The following is a 22,983-nucleotide window of genomic DNA, read 5'->3' as shown; positions in this document are numbered from 1 at the left end:
CAATTACACACAGTGGGGCAGGATGCACTTACAGATCCTGACCAGATAGTGGCAATGTTGAGCAAACTGTCCAATGAGGGGTTCTTTGTCTGTTTTTTTACAGGGATGTCTGGTGGCTGATGGTACCATGAGAAAATACATAATCCCAAAGCCTTCACTGGTGACTATCCAGAGCTGAGACTTGAAAAATTAAGGATGAATCAAAATTCAGGTAAGATAGTATGATAACCTGATAATAATTTTCATGTTATGATTGAAAATGTGAAATGGCAGTTATTAAGATGTATATCATTTTGTTAAAATATTTAATTTGTTTTAAGTAAATTAAAAATAAATAAAATCAAATCAAAACTTTATAATGTATATTTATAATATTACATTTAACAATGTACTGTAGTTTATTAGTGTTTTGAAAAATTTCTTGAAATTTATACAAGACTTAAGTCTTACATTTATAAAAAATGTACTATAAATATTGTGCATCCCATGGAAAACATATATAGGTATCACAACAATATAATGTATATTTATAATTATATTTAACAATGTTAAAATTATAAAAGTCTTATATTCATATAACAAATAAATATTATTCATGACATGGAAAATGTAAGTTGGATCCCTCCAGAAACGAATTAAGCAACAGTAAAAAAAAAATCTACTATTGCATTTCATATTTTGGTTAAAAATAAAAAAAGTAGATATGGATACTTTTGAATGGCTATCAATGGAGAAAATGCCAGATGCTGCAGTTATAGCATCTACCAGCAGGGGCTGACTTCCAATGCTAAACTTGCAAAACTTTCCCACTTTTGATCAAGATGATCAAAAACAAAGAATACACAAAGAACAACTAGACCAAAGCCAACAGGAGCATATCTAATGGGGAGAGAGGAAGTCTCTATCTAAGTTTGCAGCCTAAAAAGTGATCAAGCTAAAAATAGACAGAATGGAATCCAGATGTGAGCAACATAAAGGGAACAGAGGTGAACTCTCCCTCTGTGTGTGTCTTTGTCCTTCATGAGTTCTCAGCTGGGCTGAATGAGAGGGCAGAGAGCTCTGGTTGAGGGAATCGAGCCACGGAACTGAAATGAGTCAAGTTGAAGGCTGCTGCTTTCTTCTGATGTTCCTCCACAGCTCCTTAAAAAGCAGCTTTGCTATAAATACAGTCTTGCCCTGGTTATAGCTCATAACCGCAGCACTCCAAACACACACTCTGCTATTAAAGACCTATTTTAAGGCCTTTGAAGCTTTGACATGGATAGCAAGGAATGACTTATAAACACAAAAAATGGACACACACACACACACACACACACACACACACACACACACACACACACACACACACACACACACACACATACACACACACACACACACACACACACACACACACACACACACACACACACACAAATTAGGATGAGAAAAGCACATATACAGCACAAATACAGGCATATACAGGCTATAAAAATACACCCACATTTGCTAGGACAAAGACGAGAGGGAGCCACCGTCTGAGGCTGACACATAACAGCACAGTTAAAAGAGAAGAAAGGGAAAAAAACACATTAAGAAAGACGCAGGTGGCGTGTTTACGCTGACACATGAACACAAACGGTGCGCTTAAGAGCGTAAGAGTGTAGGCGGATGGGGGGATGAGGGGAAGTGCTATAATTGCAGTAGATTAGATGAAGGAGTGGTGGGGCTGCCGCTGCTTTGGGAAGGGAAGAGAGGAGAACATGGCTCAGCAACAGGAAACGGACAGAACGCATTACCTCAACAATAGGCCGAAAGACGCGCAAATGCCACTTAGTGCACAGAGCGAGAGAAAGAACGTTGACAGAAATGGAAAGAGTTGTGTGGAGAAAAATCACACTCAACTCTTTCTCCTGGTTAGCAATGAAATGCTTACCACATGGAGACTTCTACTTAAAGGTGCTGTGGAATACCACACATAAATTGTGAGACATCTCAACTTCCTGACACATGTTACTGAAATATGTCATACCTGTCTCAGTGATGACGTAAACAGCAGAAAAGAGCCAGGGGAGCAGCCCACGCCTTCCAGTCTATCCGAAAACTAGCCTATCAGAAATGCTCTCTGCATGTGATTCATTGTGCATGTTCATGAGTGCGAACATCTGGTTTGCTAACATGTTTTAGAGTGGACGTGGCCCACTTTGAGGATTTTTTTTGTATTCTATTGTATGGTGCCATTACGCATATTTATTACACGCCTCTGTGGAATACTTGATTCTGACTGGTCAGTCGAGACATTCCGAGGTATCTTATCCCTCAATAATAACCAGTAAAAGCTAATAACACAAGGTCATCCGGGTAACTGAAGTCGGCGCTTTAATCATGCTAGGAACATTTCTCTTTGTGGAGAGCCAGCTTATGACGCCGATAGACCTCCATTTGTTTTTCTTAAGTCACATTTCATCTCGCCAGTTCCCATAAGATCTTGTGTCACTGTGAAATCTTTACTACAATTAACAAGTGTGTGGTCTCGCGAACTGGTCAAATCATATAGAGTGTGCATTCAAAGGATTATAAGGCTAAAAATCAGTTGAAACTATCTATTTATATATATTATTGTATAGTGTGTCCCAGGCCTTAGCAAAATGGTCGAAGCTTGCAAAATAGCTATAGTAAATTACTCACAGAACTTCACAGAAGTCTTTTTTTATTCTGACTTTAATATTCTCTATAAAATCTTATGCCACCATAGATCATGACATACTCATAGATCAATTACAAAATTATACAGGTATCCAAGGGCAGGCTTTAATATGGTTTAGCTCCTACATGTCTGATTGCTACAACTTTGTTTATTTAAATGGGGAGTCATCTAATTTATCACCAGTAAAATATGGAGTGCCACAAGATCTGTCCTAGGTCCTCTGCTATTTTCAATATACATGTTGCCCCTTGGAAATATTATTAGAAAATGTGGGATTAGTTTCCACTGTTATGCTGATGATACTTAGCTATATATCTCATAGAGACCAGATGAAACTTTTAAATTATCTAAGGTAACAGAGTGTGTAAAAATGTAAATGATTGGATGACAAATAGTTTTCGCAGACTTATAAGTGCATTACCGCCACCTATCTCTCAATTGGACCACTGACACTCCTAATTGAGATTGTAGATATTGTGTCAATGGTCCAGTTGAGAGGTAGGTAGGATTTTCACTTCGAAGTCTGCAATCTGCTATAAAGCAAGAAGAAAAAGAAAACGCCTCATTGTTTTATTGTATGTTTTAGCCATGATTTCCATTCACCTCTATTATAAGAAGTCATTCTTATACTGACTGCGACAGTTTGTGTTAAAAATCTTTGTTTCTGTGTTCTACTGAAGAAACTAAGTCACCTACATCTTGGATGCCCAGCGGGTAAACAGATAAACAGAAAATTTTAATTTTTTGGGTGAACTTTCCCTTTAAATTAGAAATATTGTATTGGCAACTAACTGAAATAAACAAGTTTCCTTAAAGTTGATTACCAAAGCGAAAACTGAAATAAAAGCAAATAAAAACTGTCAAAAACTAATGAAATATGATAAAAGCGCCTATATTTATTAAAAATAAAATAAAAACTGAAATATAAAAATAAAAGCTAATTCTAAATATTAATATGCTATAATATTTATGAAAGTATATAAATAATACTAAAATAACACTAGCAGCAGCAAATGACCAGCTCGGACTAACTAATGACTACCTTAGACCAGCCAGAAACCAGTTACTATTCCAAAACACAGCTACCAAGGAAAGTCGTGGAAGAGATCTCAATAAAATCTCAAATTATGCTCAGATTTGCCAAGATACCAAAGTTTGCAATCAATTTCATAAGATCTCAAACATTAAATCAACATAAGACTTTCATGGTTGGGACTCATTTTACATTCATGTGACGTATTTCAAAGGAAACAACAACAAAAAAGTAGCACAGAATGTACTGCCATGAATTAAGCAGATTATAAATTAAAAAGGAAAGTAATTTCAAAAGTGGAGCTAGATTATAAAAAACATTTTTTGCTCTGGAATGATGTTCACTGAAACAAATGTGTGCAATAAGACCAAGAACATGCATTAGGAAAGTCAATACGGTCAATTTCTATTTCACGTTGACTTTAAGTCTCCTGAGCTATGAAACAGCAACATCAGAGCAATGAAATTGTCCTCGGGGCCCAACAGGAGTGAATGCAGGAATGGTAGAGAGAGCGAAAAGGTGTGGGCACTGAGAAAATGACAGAAACAGTATGGGAGTAAAAAGCAAGGTGGAAATGTGGTGGGGGGTGGGGGGGGGTGGTGGTGCAAGATTGAAAGAAAATGAAAGAGAGAGCGGAAGAGACAGGATGACAGTAAAAGGGAGAGACGTGTGAAAGGTTGTTGAAAATAGGCCGCCGTTTGACAGACCATAGGGGAGACTGCAGTCGAGAATTGAGCTCACAGCTTGTACCGAGTTTGACCTTTTCATGAAAGTGGCAAGCACACAAAAAAATAGAAAGTCTTTCTTTTTTCTGTCCCCTTTAACAAACAGCCTCCTTCTGGAACGAACATGTCCACAAAGAGTACAGGAGACAGATTTATTGAATGAAAAAAGAAACATGCTTTTACAGACAATGAGACGTACAAGTGCTGGAGAGGGTCGTCTGTTAGAGAGGATAAATCACAGACGTGTGTGTGGGGAGGAGTTCGGCACAGATAGACAGATAGGACTGGCTTCAGTCCACTTAAATAAACATGCACACATACAGTACACACACAGTGGGCCTGTCCTTTTCAGTGGAGGCCGTCATTATAGTAATTGGAGGGTAGAGAGATGTGCTAGGCAGGCAGTTCCTTTCTCTCTCTCTGTAGCTTTGCACTCCTCAGAGCACTGGACTTAGTATAAATGCACAATCCCTCTAAGTCAGCTGGTGTTTCATTTGGCCTCCGGTCAAATTCGTCTTTAATTTCCTGTTTATTTCCTGTTTTAGTTGTAGTAATTTTATATGTTAAGTTAAACTTATTTCTAATTTAAGTGCCATTTTCAAATTGATCTGATTATTTCACTTATTTGCCACAGCAACATTTATAATTTCATTTTGAGTATTTTAAGTTAAGTTTATCATCTACCATTCATTTTACTTCAGCTTTACTGAAAGTGATTAGGAATAGTTTGAGTCTGTGCATTCATACTATTCATCTAAGTCAGCAGAGTTTTCTTGGGTCTCTAATTTTCTGTTTGACCTGCTATCGCTCTCTCTCTCTGACCACGCTGTGCACTGGCCACTCTGCTGTGGAAAGTTACGGATGGGGTGTGGAAAGGGGCGGGGTGTATGACTCCCCTTTGAACTTCCAGAGCTGTATTTCAGGGCCAAGACAACAGTATAAAGTCTGTCACAATAAGTCACAGCGTTTTGATAATGAACATAGGGGGAGAGATGGGAATGAAAAGACATTTCGTTGCAAGAAAGGCGTGTTTACTTGTGAATCCCCCGTGTCTTTAAGATGGAGATAATTGTGGAGGAGGGGTCTTTAGAGGCTGTGGGTGTGGAAAGTAGTGGGTAAATATTATCTCTGCTGTGATCCAGCTCTCCACCTCCAATCACACACACACACGCACACTACTGGATCTCTAAATCCCTCAGACTGCTAGTCTAAGCACTCTGCACGCTCACACACATAAACATTAATGTGCACTCCAAAGCTTTGCCTGTTTTTCAGTCTTTCACCCTCCCTGAAAAGCGCATGTGTGCAGCTCAGGCATACTGTTTTTGTGGTTTAGGCCCAAACGTAGTCACACATGACCTGAAACAGTAGTTAAACCCTGCAGACACATTGTGTACTTTTCTGTTCTTTCTGGACTTTCTTTGACGTCTCTCTCTCTCTCTTGCCGGAGCTCAACTGAAGCATTTCCTGTCCATTTAAGGCTGTGTTCCCAGCTGCTACGCTTTCTACTGAAGGCTTAAAAGGAGATGCTATCAGTTTATGTGTGTTCATATAAAACATGCCTACTGCTTGATGTTTTCTGTAGTTGTTTATTTGATTATCAAGAGTGATTTGGATTAAAACAGGAAAAGGCTTAAGAGCAAATTTACTTAACAGTGGTGCCCCTTTTGCATGCAGCTTATCATTAACCACCAGAATCTAGTCGAGTTGAGTTTGGGACTGTTCCTCGCAGTCATATGGATTATGAAGATTTGGATTACGGCAAACAAATAAAATTGATTCCTTTTGTAATTATTAGGGGTGTAATGGTACCCGTAATTATGTAATGTTTTTTGGGTGTATTCTATTTTATGGTTCTATTGTGCCTAACAGCACGTCGGAGAAAACGTCTTTTGTGTCCCACGGCAAACAAAGTAAATATTACATGATAAGTAATGGTTAAATGATTGCAGAGATGTTATTCATTTTAAGGGTTTAAAGTGTAGTCTTTTCAACATTATGCATTCTCATAGAACAGAACGAAATCTTATTTCAAATTATTGAAATGATTAAACTTCATTTAATAGTGTAATTAAAAACATAATGCCATTGATATGAAAAATGAATACAACATTTACGCATTTATCTGAAGCAACTTAAAGTACATTCAGACTATAATTTTTTTGACCCATATGTGTGTTCCCTGGGAATTGAACCCACAACCTTTTGCACTGCTAACACAATGCTCTAGCATTGAGCCACAGAAACACTGTTGAACCACATTTTACGTAAAAAAAACATATGAATTCTCATGAGATCACGCTGACATTCTCTAATGATATTTACAGAAGTAATTCATCAAATGATGGAGAAGAGTGTTATAACAGGGCACACATCCAGACATGTGGTGTAGACTAGTGCACTTTCTGCATTTTAAAGAGCCGATTCAGATGTCTGGACTACAGTAGCTGTGTTTTACAGTCTCAGCATAGTATGCCAGATCGCAGCACACTGCTGCATTCTTAAAAACCTTTAATTCTGAACTGGCCTGCAACTGGCGTGCAAACTGGGATCAATGTTCATTTTGAGAATGTGTTTGCATCATTAACCTGATTTTACTGCTAAAATGAATGCAAATACACAACAAGAATCAGTCTCTTGGATAGTATTTTTGTCTCATAATGGTGCAAAAACATCTTCAAATGCTTACAATGGCACAGATTTACTTGAGAAACAACATAGTGACGATAAGATTTCAGAGCATTTTAAGTCCACAAGTTTTCATGCCCTACTGTCAAAATAGTTTTTCTATAAACCTCACTTAATGTTGTTAGACTTATGCTAATATATATATATATATATTAATAATAATAATAAATTCCAGTGAGGAAAGGAAAGTACACATAATTAAAACAATATTATCTGAAAACAAGATATTATCTTGCTTCTCAAGTAAATGCATTCTTTTGAGGAAGCTCAGATTTTTTTTAGTAAAAAGACTATTGCACAATCTGTTCTAAGTGAATTCCCCATTGGATAAAGCATAAGAGAAAAAAAAGAGTAAAAGATAAAGAGGGGCGGCATAGAAAACAGTATGAGAAAGGAAGAAGAGACACAAATGAAGTGAGTGCAAATGAATAGGGCGTTAAGCTCTTTACCATGAAGACCTATAAAACCATGCAGTAATGTGATATCTCGATGAATTCAAAGCAGAAATCACACCTCTTATCTCAAATCTGCATGGAAAATGAAGGGAGCGGTCGACCAAAAAAAAGAAGAAAGAGACTGACGAACAAAGAAAGGAGGGGTCCCATAAAAACAGTGTGAGAAAAAGGGTACAGGACAGTGGACTCATTTACTGCGCAGTCACTGTTGGGACTTCCGCTCACAGTTTCGTTTGGTCATTAGATACTCACCATTATATTTAACTGTCTTGCGTGGGACGGGGTTCCAACTGACGCAAATCCCCTTTTCAAAGCTGATCACGAACATCACAAGAAGAACTTTCGCACAGCCCATTTCTCCACTCCCACTCCTTTTATTCCGCTCCACGGAATGCCGATTCTGATTGGACGAGAAACGAGGGTTCTGACTGAACGATGAGGTGTGGAGGCTTAAGATGCACACAACGGCTCCTGTCAGGGGAGATAAAGAAAACAAAAACATAAACATAAGTGATTACGAGATGCACACAATCCTCCCTAGAGCATTCCTGTCCCTATCCCGGTAGAGCTGGAACTGTTTATGAACACAGTCAGGACAATTTAATGACAGTTTTGACACTTTTTCAGAAGGTACAACGATAAATGCATCTTGGCAGACCACCAGCCAAATTGTGGATGCTTGTCAGAGAACGACAGCATCAACACAACTCACCATCGTTTATGAAGAACATGTCGCATGCAAAAGAAGGCCTGTTTTTGACAGCCGCGGACAAATGAGAGATGCGTTTGTAATTATAATTGGAGTCTGTGTTCTCTTGAATGCACTATGATGAAGCCTGAAGCAAGGTTTCAAGGGAAAGAGTAGGGGGGGGGGAAAGGCCTGAGCAGTCCAGTCTGTTCAGCAATTGCAGTTTTCACACGTTTGCTTTAATCATCAACTCACACCTGTTTCTCTCCATTAAAAAGGGAAATTAGGGCCTTGATAATATTTGCTGATTTGAGAGCAAACCCATTGACTTTTAAATGTGCGTCAAATGTCAAATACTGTTTAGCGGTTCAGATAACAATGTAAAGTCCTCTTTCTGCCTGCACTGTGTTTTATCATTCAGTCTGAAAAGGTTGTGTGAATTCAAACATTCGCAATGATAAGCGGAGTGTGGAGGGGCGGCCTCTTACCATCATTGGATTGAGATGTGGACCTGTGCGGGAGCAATCTCACCACCATTGATTTCTGTTTTTCTTTTTTTCATTAGCATGAAAAAGAGAGAGCCAGAGAGGGAGAGAGTCAGATAAGAGAAGTCAGAGATGGTGGCGATTCTCTCCAAATGAGTCGTCCTTAATATAGGGTTGCAATATAGCAATTCGATGACTCACATCTCTACTTGCACGGCAGTTTTTTATTGGATCGATGCGCCGCTGCTTATATCTATGGTTTGGGGAAGGACTTGTAGGTGTCAGACTGTTGTGACAACTTTTAAAAACAGGTGATTGTGTTCCCCGCACTTTTCTTTGCACTACCTATTATCCTATTATTCATTTTTATAATAGAAATAAAAAAGCATTATAAAAAGTATATATAAAAGTATGAAAAATTATAGTACTAAAATATTATAGAAGAAAAACATTATTTTCTATATACACACTGCCCTGTGTTGCTGCTCACTAACAGATATCTGACTGTTACACTAAGAGGCTTCATATGATCATGTTTGACCTGCAGAGGGATTATGGGTAGAGCTCCACCGGCAGCAGTGCAGATGTCAATAACCATGTGCTAAACCTCCGGAAAACTACAGTTTCAACCACCAAGAACAGAGAGTAAATCTCACTTGTCATGTGCGAAGGAACACTGCTGTTGGCAGACCATTAAATAAATGTAAAAAGCTTTTACTCCATATTACTCCATATTACTCCACATAAATAAGGCTATTGTGACGAGTGGGGCGGGGCCGAGGGACATGGGAGCGAGGCCGGGGGAGTGATTGGAGATGAACTACACCTGTTCGTCCCACCGGTCTCGAGGCCCATGGAGGAGATGGAAGGATATAAAACTGGAGCGACGACAGTGAAGGACGAGAGAGGACCAGGCCTGGGCTTTTAGTTGTGTTTTGGTTTTTATTTTATGCGCACCAGTCGTCCGTGAGGGGCTGGTGCGCTGTTTTGTGTTTATTTTGTTATTAAAATGTTTTTGATTGTCCGCCGGTTCCTGCCTCCTTCTTCCGGATGAATATGAAGGTTGATATCATTACAGTGGTGCCGAAGCCCGGGAGAAGGAGGGACGCGCTGCTGAAGATCCCTCGCCGCTGTGGTGAATCCGCGGTGCCAACGAGCTGGCGAGGAGTGTGCCGCCATGGACGCTCGAGGCGGTGGGCTGGAGCGAGTTGCCGGGGACGGGCGAGCTCGCTACCGGCCGCCCACGATGTGGAGAGACGGCTGCCGTCCGTGAGGGGGCGGAGGAGTCGGCGCCGTTCGCCAGGTGGCCGGAGCCTGCTGCCATCCGCCGGAACGGGGAGGAGCAGGGAACGGGGGACTCCTGCCGGCTGCCCAAAACCGGAGGAGCCGTCGCCGTCCACCGGGCGGCGGAGGAGTGTCGTGCCGTCCGCCGAGGGCCGTCCAGTGCCACCGCCAGGCACCGCGGAGGAGATCACCCAGCTGGTGGAGGGCCGAGCAGCGGTGCGTCTGGGAACCGGAATTTTTTTTTTTTTTCCTCTCTCCCCTCTCTCGTCTCTGTCGCTCCTCCTTCCATCTCCTTTTCTCTCGCCTCGCCTGTCCTACCCCCAGGTTCCCGCAGGTCCCCGGGAGCGGCCCCCCCGGAGGGAGGGGGGGGGGGAGTAGAGCGCAGTCTCGGGAGTACCCCCCGGCCTGCGAGGGGCGATGGGGGTATGTGACGAGTGGGGCGGGGCCGAGGGACATGGGAGCGAGGCCGGGGGAGTGATTGGAGATGAACTACACCTGTTCGTCCCACCGGTCTCGAGGCCCATGGAGGAGATGGAAGGATATAAAACTGGAGCGACGACAGTGAAGGACGAGAGAGGACCAGGCCTGGGCTTTTAGTTGTGTTTTGGTTTTTATTTTATGCGCACCAGTCGTCCGTGAGGGGCTGGTGCGCTGTTTTGTGTTTATTTTGTTATTAAAATGTTTTTGATTGTCCGCCGGTTCCCGCCTCCTTCTTCCGGATGAATATGAAGGTTGATATCATTACAGCTATATTTTCTACATTTTTAATATTACACAATAAATAATGCCTAAAAGATCTCATTTTTAAAAAAATATTATACAGCAAGCACAAGAAACGTCAATATACAGCATATATAATGCATCAGGTTAACACAAACACCAACCAAAACAAATCAATAAAAAAGTAATACATAATGCCCTTCATCCAAAGGACGTGAACTATATATGTGAAGATGGATGTTCACTCAAAGAGCATGTTTTGAAATGAACTCCTCCCTAAAGAAAACAAACGTTTTTCATGCCATCCGGAAAAAGGCCAAAGGTTGAGCGATGACCGGCTTTGTGAGTCTAAAGCGTTTCCCATCTCGTTCCAATCTCTTGTCTTCCTGTCAATAATAAGCTCTTCTCCAGAACTAACAGCCAATCCCCATGTTCATCATCCAAACTAAAATAAGACCCTTTGAACTCTGATCTCCTGATCCCCAAAAGACAGCAGATGTCAAGACAACAGCACAGCCGTGAGATGAAGGTGGGCTGTGAACATACGGATGCACAAGAGGAAACAACTCCACCCTTCAACATGAACACATTTTCCCAGTGTCACACTCGAGAGCTTTCCTCCTTCCTTCCATCCCTCGTTCCCCCACCATCTCTCCTTTAATGAAAGTCAAACAAAGGCCTTTGCGTGTCAGTGGCCGGTAATTTCCCAACATCCTATTCCTGTCACTATCTCTACACCGACAATCCCAGAAACTGACCACTCAACACCAGCTGCTCAACACTATCAAAAAAACAAACAAAAAATAAAACACCCAGACTGTCTCTGAAAGTACACAGCATAAATAGAATGAGCCGAATAAAAGGAAATCTGCCTTCAGCATATGATCTATTTATTTCGGTATAAGATCAGATGGCACTAGTCAAAACACGGAAGCATGCTTTCATCCCCCAGAGTAACAGGCGGGGATCTTTTATAGCCACAGAAGCAGGGCAGTAGGTGGTTAGAGGAGCCACCAACCCTCTCAAGGTCTCTGTCCTGCCACTTAAGTCTTGTTTATGCTTGACGCATTCAGTCTGGCATGAAGCAGCGCAGACACGTGCATCTCAACGACACAGAGAGCTGTTTACTCCATACATTTTCCGTTGTATTATTTTCCAAAACCACAGGTTACAATGTAGAGAAAATATCAGGTGAACCAGCAGGAAGCATCAGTAAGCAGTAGCAGTTTATATTTAATTTACTCAAGTAAAGATAGTTAGTCATATATAAGAGGTAGACAATAAGAACTTAAGTTTTTATTTTAGTCTAAAGATGTTCTCTTTTAGATTTAAAATGATTTTATAAAATCAAATTGTATTTAAATGGAGTGAAAAAAAACTGGTGTACACTGTAGAAATTATGTTTCGAAGTTATTAAGCAAGCGCTGTTGGAGTCTTTTATAGGAAAATGTAATTTTAGTCTTTCTATTTCAAAATTGCATTTTTATTTCAAAAATGTACTTGCAATTTCTTTGTAATTATTTGTATTTACTAACTTTCAAAGCTTGTACACCAAACGTTTTACAGTGTAGCGTTTCCTTTGTAATGAATTTCACTTCGAAAACTGCCATGATATTTTAGAAAAAAAAGAAAAAAAACCTGAAACAGCAAGTGACACATTGAATTAAAACTGAAATGAGAAAGCCTGAAAGTATTCTCTTGTAAGACATACTCCAATAATCCTTGTTTTGTTTACAACTTAAAAAAAAGAATAAAAAAAAAAATTATTATTATTTTTAAACATTTTTCTTTTCTGTCAACTTTCAAGTCTTTATACACCCCCCACCCCCCCTAATCCAGAAAAATAATAAATAAAAAGTGTTTTTAAAGTTATATTTGATAAACTTAGCATTTCTAGTTAAAATTTTGTTGATTTTAATTTTAATTCCTGCCATTCAAATTTGAATTTAAAAGGCACTAAATTAAATTCTGAATTGCACACAACCCTGAAACAAACACCTCTAAAAATGAACTTCATTTTCTATCTGCTTTCTGCAGGTGATAATAGCACAATGTTAATAGCGCTAGGCAAAGAGTTTTGCGAATTAGGCACAATCTATAATAAGCCTAATTTACATAGAAAAGAGCCGTGTTTGCACTGAAAGAATGACAATGACTTAATCTAAATAGCATGGCACAGCAGCTGCATTTCACCTAGTTAAACGGCACTGGGTATGTAAAATAAGACATTTTGCACTGAAATGTCGCACACAAAAGTGGTACGATGCTTTAGTGAACTCACACCTCAGCCTTTCAGAAAGAGTCTCAAGACTTCAGAGAGACTCTCAAGTCTGCAGTCTTGTGCTGATGAAAGCATTGAGCTGAAGGTTTAATGCTGTTTGTGCTTTGTTTATGCCTTCGAGACAGCGCCTGCAGCTGGCATGCATGTATTATGTGTGTTTTTTCATAGAAGAAAGTGAGAATTTTGTTTCGGTCGGACTGCATGCTGTAAGTGTGACAGATGATGTTAGAAGTGGGAGTGTGTGAACGAGTGGGAGGCTGGCAGCTCGTGTGTGTGTTGAATGATTGAGTGCATGTGTCTGTTTTCGGACATCAACAAGCTATATGATGTTTCATTAGTGAATGAGCCTAGATGTTTGATCAGCTGCAGGCGCATCCCACTTCCTGTTCCCTTCCCATCCCTTCCTGTCACCACGACCCCCCTCCCAATGGCCCTTAGCCCACAGAGCAAGAGCTTCTTGATCAAGGCTATCTTTGAATCTGGAAAAACGGTTAAACTACAGTTTGAACCACTTAATTTTCAACCCAAGGGAAAAACTAAAAGAAAGAGTATTAAGATGCCCTTCAGGATCATCTGCTCTCTTACTTCATCACACTTTTGTGTCTACAATTATCTAGCTCTCACCTTTTGTTTTCATTCATTGGTTTTACATCAAATTGTATATGTCCCATGGGTGATTTTTTTAAAAATAACTAGGTTTCCCTTTTGTTATATGAAAGCCATATCTCTGAAAGCTATAAAACTATATTTCTAAAACTACTTTTCAAATGTATTTACATTTTTATAGATAGGTTTATTTAACCCTTGTCCAAGACCAAAATGTTTTTTAAACATCAATTATGGCAGTAACATCATGGTTGTAGCACTATTATTTCCATAATAAAGAAAATGTAATAACTATTATTTTCACAACAGGATGCAATTAAAGATGAATGTAATCTGTAAATTAACATAAAAATTCATAATTCTCTCGTATGTATATACACTATGAGTCATTCAAAGAAGACAAATTAATTCAAATGCATAAGTTTGCCTAAAGTAGTGTTTATTAAAAGTCTACAGTGACAAAAGTTGCTATAATGGAAGAAACACCCATGTATTATAAAACCATCTCTTTTCTCCACTCTGTAACACCACATCTCTCAACCCTCTTTCTCTTTAAACCTCTTTCTGAATGTAGTCCATCTCTCTCTGACCTTGCTCTGTCAGTTACTCTAATGATGAGGTTTAAGCACAAACTGTTGAGTGAGTGTGTGTTTGGGGCGTATGTGAGGGAGAGAGAAATTGGCAACACTCACGTGTTTCCATGCCTTCCCTGCTCTGTCCCATGCCCTCAGGAGCAGAGGACACTGGGCCTAGCCTTTCTGACCTGCGGTTAATGCTGCATGTGTTCCCAATTCAATCAGCTTAATTAATGACAACTGTGACAACTTCATTACCCAGCTGCTTTTGTGTGTGTGTGTTGGTGTGTGCACATCCATAGGCAGATTCCCCACCTCACACTATTGCCGCGTTCAGCAGAACAACAGCAATTAGCAGACAATGCAACGGTAACCACATTGTGTGCATACAGTCCCACAGGGGCCTTTAGAAGAGAGACATGCCTGCTGCGTTTCTGTTAAAGACACCGGCGATCAGCGCAGGAAATAGCCATGCGATAGGATTGGCTTTAACATTATGCAATAACGATTACGGTTATGTTCTACTTTTAGGATTTCAACAATGACTGCTGGAGCGCATAATCATTTCAGCAGAGAACTGTAGCATGTTTGGAGAGCTGGCTTGGAGCCTGGAAGGAAAATTCTGTATATTGTGTACAATATCTTACAAGGACACGCTTGCATTAGTTCCTGTTATTTTGCAGGTATATAACGTTTCTATACATATTCAAATACGCACAAATCCTATGCCACCACATTCATTGCAACATGTCTTGCAAAACATGACAAAATGCAACTGGTGGGCATGGAGAGAAACATTATACTAATTTAATATGGCATTTGGCCAATATTTACCTTTTTTAATGGGACAGATCTCTCTCTCTCTCTCTGTGTGTGTGTGTGTGTGTGTGCGTGTAAATCCTCTTGATCCATTGCTAAAGCTGTGTTTTACTCAGGTTGAGCACTTTTGTATGCTAATAGGCTGGAAGTGCAAGACGCCCACTGTTCTCCCTCAGGGGTTAATTGTCAAGCAGGCCATACTTTTTCCCTCCATCGTTCTCCCTCCACCCTGCAGTTCCTGACTGCCGGAGCTACTGGGGCAAGAGGTGGAGAGGCTATTTGTGTCCTCTCTTATTGACGTCTATGTCTTTCAGCTTAAATAAGTGAAAGCCAAGAGAGAAGGGGTGGAGAAGAGGCCACGATGCACCTCTGCAACCCTCTAGTCTTTCCTGTTAGCAGAGTTAATGGGAAGTCATGCAGTGCTGCTCTGCATTTGTCTGTACGATGCAAAACTGACACCTTCATTCCACACGACACCCATCCCACTGTTCAATAGGGAGAGAGAGAGAGCTAGAAACAGAGAAAGAGGAAGAGCGTTTTAGCAGACGATAACATGAGAGATCAATGGGAGATCTGGTGGGATGTAAACAGGAAGGATCTCAGTGACGGAAGGAGGACAGATCGGGTTTAATCAACATCCAGTGCACGTCTGTAGGAACGCTGGATTGTATTTATGCTGATTCGCAAGTATCTGATGTACCCGCATGTCATGTTGGGACGAATTTGTTTTTTTTGTATCGCTGGTGTTGTTTTTCTTTTATTTTGCTGAGAAGGCACTGTGGCGTCTATTCCAAAACGCACTAATCCATCTGTCTCTGCACTTGTCTCTGGATATCTGTAGCATTTGTGGCTTCAAAATGCATGTCTTTACTGTCATGATATGCAGTTTCGTTTCTTTTCAAATCCCTCGCCAGCCCAGACTTCCCTCTTCATCCTACTGTTTCCTTTCTTCTCTCTTCCCCGCATCCTGCTTTTATCATCTTCCTTCCCCCGGTCTCCTCCTTCCCAGCATGTGAGCGGGGGATTTAGACGGCATAAAGCTATTTATGATCATCAACCAATGGCCACATTCAATCCATTCACTTCCTGTACGCAAATGAGAGCTTGCGAGATAAGGTGAGATAAGCAGAACCAGAGCGACTGAAGGAGGGGATTGCTGTGGGTTATTTTTACTCTTTCTGTTGATTGAGTGCAAGCCCCTCTTTTGTGTGTGAGTTCGGAAGACGGCGGGAATATAAACGACTCGCCTTGTTTTCGCGACACTGTTATCTCAGGCAATTTGCAAAAGTTTGAGGTCTTCAATTTAACTGAATGCTTATTCTATCGCAACAATTGCCTCACACAACAATAATTTGTCTCTGATTTCTCCCGCACACCCCACTACCCCAATCTCTCCCAAATCATCCCTCCATCTCTCGTTCGCTATTTCTATCTCTCTGTTTTGTTCCTCGCCTCACGGACCTATTTGTTTCACCGCCATGCTGCGGTCAGAGGAGAGAAAGCCATCTAAGGGAATAAATCACTTCTTCTCTTTGACTAGTTCCTCAAATACCTGTAATTTTCATCTCATTTGCGACCCCCTCCCGGTTCTATTCTGAAATGCTTATTCATATCGTTCTTCTCAGATCTTCTTTTACTCAAGAAGTATCTAAGACTAGATTTCTAGCTATAAAAAGTCATTTTTCATGATTCCCATTTCAGAAAACTACCAAATGCATACAAGTTTGATCAAGTTCATCTGTTGGGGTTTTATGGCATTTTACAAAGGGTCTTTTAAAAACATAATTAAAAAAATTACGCTGATTATATTTCAAAAACTTGGAAGCAAGATTACCACTGGAAACAAAAGCTCTCTTAAATACGAGTGAACTGCTTTGCTGTTTACTTCTTCCATTTAAAACAGCATGCTAACTGTAAGAGAAAGGAAAAACCTCAAAAGTGACTGATTTTGAACACGCTTCAACAGACGCGAACTGAACAGAAGACAATAGATTGCAATGGATGATGTAAGCAAGTTGCTAAGCTAACATGGTAGTCTAAAAAGCACAGCACACACAAATATTAGATGCTGTTTATCAAAATTAAAGAGATAGTTCAATCAAAAAATTGATTTACTCACCCTCACATTGTCCCAAACCAGTATGACTTTTTTTTTTTTTTTGTGGAACACAAAGGAAGATATTTCGAAGACTAAAAAAAAAAAATTAATAATTATATATATATATATATATATATATATATATATATATACATCTCTATATAGACACCGGAACAAATATGGACCAATAGACTCTATTTTTTTTTTCTATTTGACATGATCTTTATTCATTTGTTTATTTTTTATTTATGTCTTTGGCCTTGTTTCATAGCCTTTCACATCAGGCAAAATGGATAGCCTGAGGCAGGTATAAGCTGGTTAATTTTCTTCTTTATTTACTTACAGATTAGTTCACTTGTATATTTAATATTTAATTTTCTAATTGTTATACCTACGTATGTACCTTATACCCTACATATGTCATTGCTGCTACAAATTAGTTTGTTGTTTTGAAGATAGTGTCGGTTGTCTTTGAACTCTTAGCTATTTGTTTCTGCTGTTAAAACCACACAAAAGGGGAAATGAGGGAATATTCTGGGATTTTTATGTTTCTTATTGTTACAAATGTTTTTACCTGTTAATACAATTGCCTATAAATAAAGTATTAAACAATTATATATTAATCCATTACATTGGTCCTTCAGCAAAAAAACCTTGTTGTCAACATTGGACGCAAGTGACTAGTCTAGCATTCCAGCTACTCTAACAGTAGGCCGTGATGCAAGGAACAGCAAGATGAAGGGTTTGATTCCCTGGGAATGCATGAGCCACTGAAAAATGATTACCTTAAATGCATTGCAAATCACTTTGGATAAAAGCGCTGCCAAATGCATAAAATACTAGACACATCACAATCTAAATTACTGGTTTTATAATCAACAACGCTATGTTTGAAAGTTTGCGGAATATACTTTTCAGATGTTTTACAGTAAATAGGGCCATGCTGTATAAAAGGTACAGCAAAATCTCTACCAGTTTACATAGTTCTAGCATCACGTTGTAGAGTATATATAATCATACCCTCCATCCATAGCCTCTCATGATCACTCCCCTGCTGTGATCTGCAGTCTACTGGCCTCAAAATATACAGCCATCTTTTCTCTGGCTCTTCCTTATCTAGAGTCTTTTTTTTTCTGTTTCTCACTGAAAGTACCAGAGGACCCTTTTTTCACTCAAGCTCCTATGGGATTGTAAGATACACACACAGACAAGTGACTGAAGGTCACGCTTTTTCGGGGGGTGAGGGGTGGGCGCTTTCAATCAGGTTAATGTCCTTCTCTAGAGTGTGATCTCTCTCTCTCTCTATCTGAGATTGAAACACAGCCACATGAAAGGGGACGAAGAGATGAAACCAGTGAGTCTGAAATACTCTCTGATGGAAAAGACAGTCAGCTGTCACACAGATGCATATAATACATGAAAGAATCCATACTGTAATGAGAAAACAGTGCAAAAAGATGAGATGTATTAGAGACAGAGTAACGAATAAAACAGGAGGGGACTTTTAAACAGATTAGGTTTCTGAAGAGTTCACCCTTTCCCCCTGTGATTGATTAAAAGATATAGTTACACATGCTATAATAAAGCAGTCACGTTGAATCACTAAGAAAAAAAAAGGACGCTGTCTATTTGAGGACGTTAAAAGTTGTGCACAGACGCACATAAAATTAAGTTCTACGAATATTTCATATCAGATTACTTTAATCGAATGATCTGCAAACTCAATTTGGGCCATAATTAGAAGCACAACCCATCTGGGAGAGCTATTGTGTGTGTGTTTCTGGAGAAGCATGGCTGTTAAAACGTTTAACCCCTAAAGGAGAGTCCCTCAGCTTAGAGTTGAACCTTCTGCACCAGTTAAAAAAATGTACATTTTCCCAATGGCTTTAAGATCTGTTTGGAAAAATCTAGGACACATCAGGAACAAATGCACACTTAGAGGCAAAGAAATGTCAAACGAATGATGGTTAACTGTATGGAAAATACATATACACGTATGCGCAAACACACTAGTGTAAAAAATTTCTGCTGGCACTATTTGCTACTGTGCTCGGTGTTGATTTTCCAAAATAAACAGGCCTTCAAAAAACTTTATTTCCATTGCTTCCTCACCTTATTCTGTGCTGAAAGAGCTTCAACACAGACGCTCAAGATATAAACACTCAAAACGGATCCTGTAGTGGGATTCAGTGTTTTCTGGAGGAGAATTTGGGATTTGAAAAACGCCTGTGCACTAAAACTTGAAAAAATTCGTTTTAAGCTTCTCAGAACACACACAATCATTTAGACTAGCAATCTAAAAATGCTATCTTAACATTAGCTTGATACAAAGTTAAAGTATTAAAAACTAACCTTAACTTACTGAATCTAATATATCTATTGCATTAAAAGTTGGATTTCTGAGTTTTAAGCTTCTCAAAAACCAAAACATTCACATACTGAAGCTAAATGCTAGCTTGATACAAAGTTAATTATAACTACTAAAACTAACCTTAACTTACTGAACCTAATCAAACTATTGCAGTAAAAGTTGAACTGCTAAGTTTTAAGTTTCTCAAAATGCAAAAACATTTACATAACATAGCTTTCTAAAAGCTATCTTAATACAAATGTAATTATAACTACTAAAAACTAATCTTAACTTTCGGAGTCAAATCTAACTATTGCACCAAAGCTTCTCAGAACACACAAACATCTAAATGCTAGCTGGATACAAAGTTTACTTTAACTGCTAAAAATTTATTATATATGTATGTACCAGTTTTTCCCTTGATAAAATCCTTTTTGCTTAAATTCAGCTAACTTCTCAAAACAATTTTCATCTAATTTGCCTCCAAACTTTCTGTGTCACTCAGAAAACCCCTCAACACCCTCATGAATTAGACATGTGTAGCCCAGGACGCTGTTTAAAACCTCTCGTTTAATAGCAAATCGACCATGGGCCACTGTAAATGAGTTTCTGAAACAGTCCTGTGGTAAAAGCCTCAGCCATGAATAAATTCAAACCAATCTGACCACCTTCTCACCTATGGCGAAATGCACAGAGAGCAGTCAAAGCTAAATTAAAACATCCCTTTATTAAACTCTGAACTCAAGCGTGACAGCAGCATAATACAGATGATTCATTAGCTGACATTGCTAACGCTAATCACAGCTGTGCAGAGCGGAGGGGAGACACTGCTGAGTCATAAGCTCTCCAATGCTTATCTGAGGCTGCTTTTGCGGTTTTGGCTTGGGTTTGGTGAAGACACTGGTGCTAGCAGTGCTAATTGCGAGAGTATTGGCTTAGATCTTACTGCATTCATTTTGTATTGGACGTCATTCGTGCAACTGTGGTTTTGGCTTCTCTGGAACACTGATCTAAGTGAGTAAGTCTGGTTTTGTGTCTCAATTTGCATATTACCCACGCTAATTAGCATGTCCTAAATTGTAGCTTGGTAAAAATAGTATTCCAAAAGTGTCTGAATGGTGTACTTTTTCGTCAACGAATACTTCCCATAATCCTTTGCAGAACAAAAGAACGAATCTCAAAAATGAAGTGCATGCTTTTTAAGTTGTCTAGTTAAACATTAAAAATTCTCTTTTTTGCCCTATCGACCAGCGATTGAGCGAAACTACCTTAGGTTCTAAACAGCATCTAGATATTAGCATGCTTGTAAACACTAGTATTGATGAAAGTGTTGTACTGTGTTCTTCGTTTCTACCAGTGTCCATTTGCAAGGTCATTCGTTAGGCCATTAAAGCCTGTCCACACATAAGAGGAGCAGTGTGGGTCAGTGAAGCAGAAGTGCCAGTCATATATGCGTATGTGTGCCCTCTTTGTTGAGTGACTGCACTTTTGCATTGACCTTTGACCCCCAGAAGCCAATTATTCATGGGGTCATGATGGCCAACCTTCGCTTTAAATTAGCCTGCTGTCACACTGACCCTCACCCTCCATTCACCAAAAATAGAAAGAAAGGAAGAAAAAGAAGGAAAGAAGCAGTAGTTGTGATAAATATGAATATTTAGTCGCACAGTCACACAGCTCGAGCAGTATTCATTCGAGTGGGCTTTGGCTGTGGTGTGTTTGAGCCGATAAAAGCTTGTCTGAGAAAATGCCGTGGGTTGCTTTTGTTATTTCTTTAACTATGACAATGTGCAGGGAAAGAACCATGTAATACCCTCCACCTGCTGCTGGGCCTGGCAAGAAATTAGCAACCCACCAACAAGGCCAGCGCGGAGATGCTCAAACACTCAAACACACACACACACACACACACACAAACACGCTCTATGACTAGACAGTGTGTGGGAAGACGGCCTTTCTGAGACGGTTGAGAAACAGTCTAGAGAATCTTCTGTGCTAAAATAGTTTCACACATGCAGTACCTTTTAAGAGCTCCATGACCTTGGAAGAACTTGTGCATGTTTTCTATCCAGAGATGGTGAAATGTCTAATAGGTTCACTGAAGCACATAGTGTTTGGTGCAAGTGTGTTTTATTCAAGCTTTAAACATCAAGTGTGTGGTGTGTCCCATGGGGAAAATAAATAAATGTATAACAAAAAAACAAACAAAAAAAAAACAAACAAACAAAATTAATAACATATATTTGGACATATTTTGAAATAAATCTAAAACTAATGAAAAGAATTTACAAAAATTGTAAATTTTTGTTGTGGGTAGGAGTTCATATGAAGTTCATATATGCATCTTTAGAAAATTTTTTATATTTTCTTTTTATCTTGACTGCTTCGTTTACAGCGGTAACCAAGGAAACACTGCATCACTGCTGCTCCATAAGCACCCCCTGCTGTCAGAGAGTGAAATTGTGTCTCATTCAGCCCATCTGATGTTTTTGTCATGTTCAAATGTTTTATGTAGCATCATTTCACAAAGTCAAAGTCAGACCATTCTTTTTTTGCTTGAAATTTCACAATTATACAGTATAATTTTGTTTAAAAACTGCTCATGCAGCAGGCATGCAGAATCTTTCTTTGGAGCATGATTAAAATCCAGTGGTTTCCTCTAACTGAATGGAAAGAGCACAGGAAAAGTTTAGTCAGTGTATACACAGAGACGTCTTTTATTTGTGTTGTTTATTTATTTGATCTGGGGTTTGTTTTAAAATGTCATATTTCAATTTCCCAAAGAAATGTTCAGCATTTTGTCCAAGCAATAAAAGGACTTCATTTATAATTTGTCTCAAATCTCATGTTGTAAAAAAAAAACAAAAAAAAAAAAACAATTGTGAGAAAATCTAAATCGTGAAATCCGTGTGAATCGTATCGAATCATGAATTGAGTGAACTTTTACATCTCTAAAAAATATATATTTCAGGGAGTGTGTTTTAATAAAACTGTATACACCAATAAGTGTTTAGTGTCTTTATAATTCATGCTGATACTTCATAAAGTATGTGAGAGGATCTGTGTGGGTAGAGAGGGTAGAGAGATTAGGTGCCTTTGCTTAGTGTGTGTGTGTGTTGTGTTTATATAAGTGGGAGGATCACAAAGTAATGCTCTGGCTTCATTTCAAGCCTTTTCACAACAAACCCCAGGGCTGTGTCAGATTTATCTGAAAATTTTCTCATAAAAAAGTACAAACCAAACAAATCCCATGTTAGGAGACGCCCACTGATATAAACTGCCGCTCTCAAGACCTGGATTCAAACCTGCCCCCACCAAACAAACCTTCTTGCTTTTTTTGGTCTATGGGTATATAATTAAGTGTTCCTGTACATCTGGTTCTGCTGAGGGTGAAGCAAATCTCGTAATATCGCAATATGAAAATGTCTCATTAGTGGACATTTTAATGGAATAAACTTTGCCATTCAAAATGATCACATTATTCTCA

General features: G+C 39.3%; 1 protein-coding gene across 1 annotated transcript in view; it reads right to left on the bottom strand.

Moving 5' to 3' along the window:
- Nucleotides 1-22,983, bottom strand: part of sema4c (sema domain, immunoglobulin domain (Ig), transmembrane domain (TM) and short cytoplasmic domain, (semaphorin) 4C) — a 53,213-nt gene that overhangs the window by 13,817 nt on the left and 16,413 nt on the right. The window contains exon 2 of the mRNA XM_059548693.1: nucleotides 7,843-8,061. Within this exon, the coding sequence (XP_059404676.1) occupies nucleotides 7,843-7,945 (103 nt within the window). The 5' untranslated portion in view covers nucleotides 7,946-8,061. The remainder of the gene's footprint in view (nucleotides 1-7,842; nucleotides 8,062-22,983) is intronic.

Source organism: Carassius carassius, chromosome 4 (assembly GCF_963082965.1).
Source record: "Carassius carassius chromosome 4, fCarCar2.1, whole genome shotgun sequence".
Taxonomy (NCBI): Eukaryota; Metazoa; Chordata; class Actinopteri; order Cypriniformes; family Cyprinidae; genus Carassius; species Carassius carassius.
The sequence above is the reverse complement of the archived record's forward strand: the minus strand, read 5'-3'. Positions and strand labels throughout refer to the sequence as shown.